Source organism: Scomber scombrus, chromosome 4 (genome assembly GCF_963691925.1).
Source record: "Scomber scombrus chromosome 4, fScoSco1.1, whole genome shotgun sequence".
In the NCBI taxonomy this organism is placed as follows: Eukaryota; Metazoa; Chordata; class Actinopteri; order Scombriformes; family Scombridae; genus Scomber; species Scomber scombrus.
In genome coordinates this window covers 10,266,604-10,273,382 of record NC_084973.1, presented here as the reverse complement: position 1 = coordinate 10,273,382, position 6,779 = coordinate 10,266,604, and the positions used below count along the sequence as shown (strand labels likewise).

The window sequence follows — 6,779 nt, the reverse complement described above, 5'->3', positions numbered from 1 at the left end:
GTCAGAGAGTCACTGCACTGGAAGAGTCATGAGCCGTCCCACACTAGAATCAAACCCGGCATTTTTAAATACAGGCAACAGCGTGGAAACCAGACTTTGGTATTAACTCAAGAAATCCACACATATAAAGAAATCAACATATTAAAGTCTATAAATAAAATTATGTGTAATAAAGTGGAATGACACAGGAAAAAAGTATTGAACACGCTAACTGAAAAGTAGTAAATACTTAGTGGAGAATCCTTTGTTTGTAATGATAGCTTCAAGATGCTATAATGGGATGCTCCCAGTATTTCATAGGCTTGTCCAAATGTTGCTTTAACCCTTACATACTGTTCATGGTCAAGTTTGACCTATTTGACCAATTTTGAAATACATCTGTAACCAGTTCAATTGAAATGTTTCGCAACAGCCAGGTTGCGATTGCGAAGGTCTTGGGGAAACCCTCTGTTTTTACCCACCATGAGATGTTTCAACTTGGTAACAAAACGCCTTTTTGTAGCTCATCAATATGTACTAACCCAGCTGATATTAACTTGCACAGATTGAGGTAGAATTACTGTCTAATTACTTACAGATTTCAGCTGGTTCCTTGCCTTCCTTGCCTTGGTGTACTGCTTTTTCTTCTAAATACTTTTTTCCTGTGTCATTCCACTTTGTTAAACATAACTTTATTTGTGGACTTTAATGTTTTGATTTCTCTATATGTGTGTATATCTTGAGTTAATACCAAAGTCTGGTGAAAATTTCATGTGAGTATCCTCACTGGAAATATATTTACTGAAAATGTTTTTGTCGCATTCAATACTTATGTCGCCCACTGTATATATATATTTAAATACTATACATGAGTATATATAGTAAATCATTTATTTCAGGTCAGTTTCATGGCTTAGCAGCAACTCAGGCTAAGCCTGACAATTAGCCTGGTCCAGACCAGGTTAGTTTGCCAGCATAAATTGCCGTGGTAACAGCTTGAATTATGCTGAGCTTGCTTTATGGAACCGGATCTGCTGGAAAACGAGCCAGACTAACAAAATAAGCCTGGTTTATTTGGTAATCCTGCTTTATAGAGCAGGGCCCTGGAATACACAGGTTAAATTTCACTGATATAAGCTAGCTGTCAGCACATTATACCATAGGTCTTCTATGAACATATACATATATTTTGCATTTATTGCCCTTTGCCTTGTTGGACTGTTTGGATTGCATGTGAGCGAGATAGCACCTTTGCTTTTCCGCTACACTATTTACATCTGTAAAAGTGTATTGTAGTGTAAATACAAAATCGTCACAACAATAATATTAAAACTTTGCAAATAAGGAAATAAGCTCAGTAATATCACTGCATTACATTACATACCTACAGGATGCATGGTAATCTAACTAAAAATGTGGCCCATGCTCACAAGCTACGTCACTGAATGACATGAATATTAGCTGAGCTATGTTATCCCTATTCCTCACATGTCACAACCTGTTACTCTGGAAAAGTAACAGTGTTGACAGTAACGGAGTTGAGCATTTCAAGCTAATTTGCTCATTGCTAGCTAAAAGGTCAAAGTGACAAAAACACACACTATGTACTTTGAAAAATCATTACTTGTAGATATTGATTTTATTAAGATAGATACATGATAAATGATTGTTTGGATTCATGTGTTAAAAAATGGTAACAGTATTGGCATTGTATGCTTGTCCGCCTGGTCACACCTCATATCAGAGACATAAAACATCAAAGATGAAAGAAACTTACTTACTGCTGACCTCCTAGTTCAGAGATACTGAATCTTCCTGTAAATTATGTCACTTCTGCCATATAGGCTACCATTATTTTAGAAGGGTTTTTTGGTGACGTAACGTGAAATCATGGGATACCAATAAATTGATGTAGATTTTTAAAAATGGATATATATTGACACCAACAATGATGATCTTATTTAACAATAAGATAATACTTAAAACAATATGTAACTGTGAGAGTTTTACCATTTTGTCTGCATTTTACAAATAAAACTGCTGAAGTAGAATATTCATGACCATGGACAGGCAAAAAACCTCATCTCATCACTATAATCAATATACTAATGAACTTTAATTTGATGCTGTATTGATGAGAGGAGACATAGTAATGTTATATTGTCAAATTACATTTGTTGTTTACATTTATTTGTTGTTATAGTGATTTTATGGGGAATGCAAAAGGCACTGATTCTACAGAATGGCCAAATTAATTCAGTTTAAAAATAAGGTGCCATTGTTTAATTTTTACTTTATTAATTATATTATTTATTCTTGTTGCAAGTAACTATCTGGTTGCATGTGTAGCCTCCACTTGGAAAATGAAACTTTAAAAACAAATTGGTTAGCCAGTTAAGGCCTTTTTACTATATATACATGTAAAAGTACACTGTAGAAAGAATATATCATTAAGTGAATATTAGAGACAGTGTTGAAAGTCATATACACTGGTTTTACTGACAGTTACCATTGGCAGCTGATAAGCAAATTAATAGCGGCAGGTTTTCAAACAGTCATAAATACCTAACCTAGTTTTACACTCACTGGAAACAAAGCTGGCCATTGCTGTGCATAAAAGTATTAGTTACACACTACTTACCATGGCTGGAGGGAAACTTCGGTTTAAAACTTGTGTTACACATATGAGTCTAATCCCACCACTTCATCATTACACTCCTGACAAGAACCGAGTGGCCCTTTATCAACCGCTGGTCCAAAGGGCAGGGAGAGCCGTTCCAAGAAGCCTTGAGGAGTTCATGATCCCCCCCCCTCCAAACACACTTTGCTCACAATGGTAGGAGTGTGATTATAAGTCCCCCATCCCGGTCCTGGGAAAATGTAGTGATAGTATCTGGTAGGTAAGATAGATAATAAGGAACAGTAACCCACTGAAAAGAATCAACTGATGTCTGTTACTCAGCCCCCTCCCACGCACACACACACACACCCACACACACACACAAAAACAATTAAATGGTCAGAGCACTTGCTAACACATGAAGATTCCTTCTTCATGTGTTTTATTTCATAAAAGCGTACATCAAACAATCCTATATTTATTCATTTATAATTTTATTTTAACTATGACAGGCTAATATGTGTTTTACTCAGGGGTTAAATTGGGTTTATGTGGGGGGCTCTGTGTTTTCAGGATTGCCATGTGTGCACATATGTGTATAGACTACAAAATCTGACTAATATCATTTGATAAACTGTAAATAAAAAGTAACAAAGTGAGTCAACCCTCTGCTCTGAACCCTACAGTGCTACAAGTCACTGTAGATACTGTTGTCAGTGCACAAAACTACAACTGATGACAATAACATCTTTCTGTAGGGGCAATCTCCTGTGTTGTTACCCCTAATTTAAAAGAGAAAATGATAATACAAAGTAATATCACTATCACAATATTTTTAATAGTTAAATGAAACTATCCGCAAGCTAGTTCCTTTTCATTAATTATTGTACAGTAATAGCTAGGAAAAGGTCAAATTAGCCTGCATATATATGCCTAACTATGGCGTATTTTGATATGTTGCTCAAACTGTCCTAACAATGCTGAGATTTCAATACGTGCCAACTGTTAGCTTAGCTTAGCTTGTCAGTCAAACTCTAGACTGTATATAAGAAAGGTCAAACCACAGCTTCCAGCTAGTTTCATGAAACAGTTAGCTAACAAAGATTGGAGAACACCTGCCGCAAACTATCTTGTGTTTAATATATATCAATTTCTAAAATCCAAACATTATTTAAACATAATATCAGAGACATTTACATTATGTTAAACAGTCTCTTTCTCAACTATTGTCTCCCTATCTTCCCATCCACCTCACTCTGCCATCTGTCTCCAAGGTGATCGCTCATCTGCCAGGTAGCTCTTAAGGAAACTCTTTGAAAGTTGTTATATCACCTCATTCAGGCCTATGATCTCTACAGCTACGAAGAAAACTTGTTTTAGTCATTTTTTGAATAGTTAAGCATCCCCTGATGACAGGTCTGTGTGCCAGGCTGAGCCCAGTTTTACCTGGCTTTACTGGCCCATGCTTTTACTTGTGTGCTGTTACTGTCCTGTGACCACGTTTTTTTCCCTGTCTGCTTTAACTTATTTGGCTTCATGAAGCAAAAAATATTTAAAGATACCCCAGACATGTTTTAAGCCTATAACAATACACTACTTGGAATAATAAGACCATATCAGAAACGTGTTAAACTAAACTTAGATCTCTTCCCTCTCCCTCTTGTAAAAATCCAGAGCCTACAAAAATATTGTTAATTTCAGAAGTTTAACAGCTGGACACAAGAGTCAAGTTTCCACATCAAAATGGTGTAAGTTTCCTACTTGAAAAAAGTCTTATGGTTGTATCTCAATATTTATGACATTCGGCACAGTGAAGGTCACAAAACACATTTTTGAGTGGAGTGGGACTGCAGTCTCCTTTTTTTCAAAATTTTGAAATGACACTGCTCCTGAAGAGTACTTTTATAAAAACAAATGAATAAGCCTAAGTGCATTTTAAAGTAAACTAAAATAAAAAAAGTAAAGAGCATATAAAGTTTAAGAAACTTTTATTGCCAAAAAAAACAAGTGACTGCAACAAGGTGCATCAGTTACATGTAATAAGAGAACATACACTGAACAAGGTGTATTTAAAACATGTCTTACCTCCCACAACATCTGCAACGCAGTCACAAAATCTGAAATGAGTAACACCAAACTAGCTTGGAAAAATATTGTTATTGTTCTAAATGTAATGTGTAGACCCAGCTCATACCTCATCTCAGTAGTAGCATTACACAAGTTTATTTTTTGTATATTGGGTTTACACGGTAGAGCTTATGCACAAAACAAAAGCCAGTCAAACACAAGACGTATGAAATACTGTTCACATAAAGACATTTTCAATGTGGATATTATTTTAAATAGAAAACTTGGATTAATAAACTACAACTTGGAAATGGATGGATGGATTTCCATGATTTCACAAAATACAGAAAAAAGAAAATCAACATATTTTGGTCACCACTGTAACAACTGTATTACTGCAGGGCAGATATTGTTAGTTCACCTACTGTGAGTGAATGCACCAACACAGACCTGTCTCACTATCCATCTGACAGGGCTACCTTGGCCTGAATTAATTTTGTGCAACCTCAAGTGTTGCTAATGTGCTTCTGATGTGTTCATCTTCTGAAAAGCATAACAACATTTGCCAGCTGAAGTCGTGACAAACTTGCTGCACCTTTCACTTTCAGGTCTCCATGACATCTGAGGAGTTTTTGACCTTTGACTTGTCTTTTGTTTTGGACTGGGCATTGGCATCGTCTAGCAGTGAGAGATCAAGTTCAGGCAGAGGGACCCTCCAGAACTGGAATGTGTTGTATTTGCAGTCTTCAGTAGTGCTCTCTGCACCAGCCTGAAAGTGATGAGAGAGAAAAATGTAAAAAGTAGCTAAAGCAGTAACGTTATAGTCTGCTTGTAACTGCAGAGATAGAACCAAACCTGATCAAATCTGCCTTACTTACTTGGGACGAAAGAAAGCTACACAATGTTTGGTAAAGGGTGACATCTAGTGGACATTTACTGCCATTGCATTTTCTCTGAGCAGCTCCACTATCATTAGTGCAGACTTGCTGCAGAATACTTTATTATCAATAACTTACATAATCCTTTGCTTTGGAAGCAGTCTCAGAACCCACGGAGTCTTCTCTGAGTCGTTTCTTGGAGTTTGTGTATTTAATGGGGCTGCGACGGTCCTGGAAACTTCCAGAAGTCGACACAGGGAAAACATCAGCAGCATGCTTCCTTGTGTCGCAGCAGTTTAAGGTCTTGCAATAAATAGGGGCTTCTTCTTCTTGTTGTTGTTGTTGCTGCTGCTGCTCTGGGTCTTCAAAGTAATACGGCCGCTTTCTGCAGCGGGTGCCCAACAAAGCCAGCAGGGATGGCGGGCTCTTAGGAGCCACCACGCTTTCCAACTGCATGTCGATACCGCAGAGTGAGTGGTAAGACCTTTTAGAGGGAGAGTGGTGCAATAAAGTGTCATCTGCGCGTCTCTTTGCCATGTAAACCAGCTTGTCAGTGTACTATTAAGACAGGCAGTAAACCAAAGCACGTTTTATTATAAACACTGGCAGCTGCGTATGCTCACCTGTGTTTAGCGGGGAAGGTGTGTACAGTCGACCAAACACGGTTAGTCTTGGATTCACGCAGTCGGAGGAAGCATCTCGCGAGATCTTAACCCCATCGCGAGAGTTTATACCCCTGCCTCATTGTTGTGTTGATGGAGTGCTGCCTCAAAGCTTTACACGAAAATCTCCTATAGGTGTTCCGTTAGGTTAAGATGGATACATGCGAAGGCCATGGCATATGATTAACATCATTTTCATACTCATCAAGCTATCCAGTGACCCCTCCTATTCAACTGGATCACGTTCATAAGCTTGACGGTTATGTTATAGAAGCTTTCTTTATCTTTTTCGTTGCACATGTACCAATTTAGGTTATAAACCATGTCACTTATTAATATATAATTACATGGTGTACCATTTATAAAACCACATTTCTGTGAAAAGTTACATTTGTCACTACAGTGAAGTTTCCATGCAAATATTCATTTATGTAATTCATTTGTTAATGTATTTTTTGAAACTTTGAATCATTTAACACAGGTGTAATCAACAAAATGAATGACTAATTTAGTTCTGTTATACTTAGTACAAATATATTTTTAACTGTGATTGCACTTGTGATTTGGTTGCTG

General features: G+C 37.1%; 1 protein-coding gene across 1 annotated transcript; it reads right to left on the bottom strand.

Annotated features, from left to right (window-relative positions):
* Window positions 1–4,570: 4,570 nt before the first annotated feature.
* wu:fa19b12 (uncharacterized protein LOC560551 homolog) lies at window positions 4,571–6,221 on the bottom strand. Its single transcript, XM_062418138.1, has 3 exons — window positions 6,168–6,221; window positions 5,683–6,028; window positions 4,571–5,435 (listed from the first exon to the last, which is right to left on the bottom strand). Exons 2-3 carry the CDS (start codon window positions 5,998–6,000, stop codon window positions 5,271–5,273), a joined length of 483 nt encoding a protein of 160 aa, XP_062274122.1. The 5' UTR covers window positions 6,001–6,028; window positions 6,168–6,221; the 3' UTR covers window positions 4,571–5,270.
* Window positions 6,222–6,779: the final 558 nt, after the last annotated feature.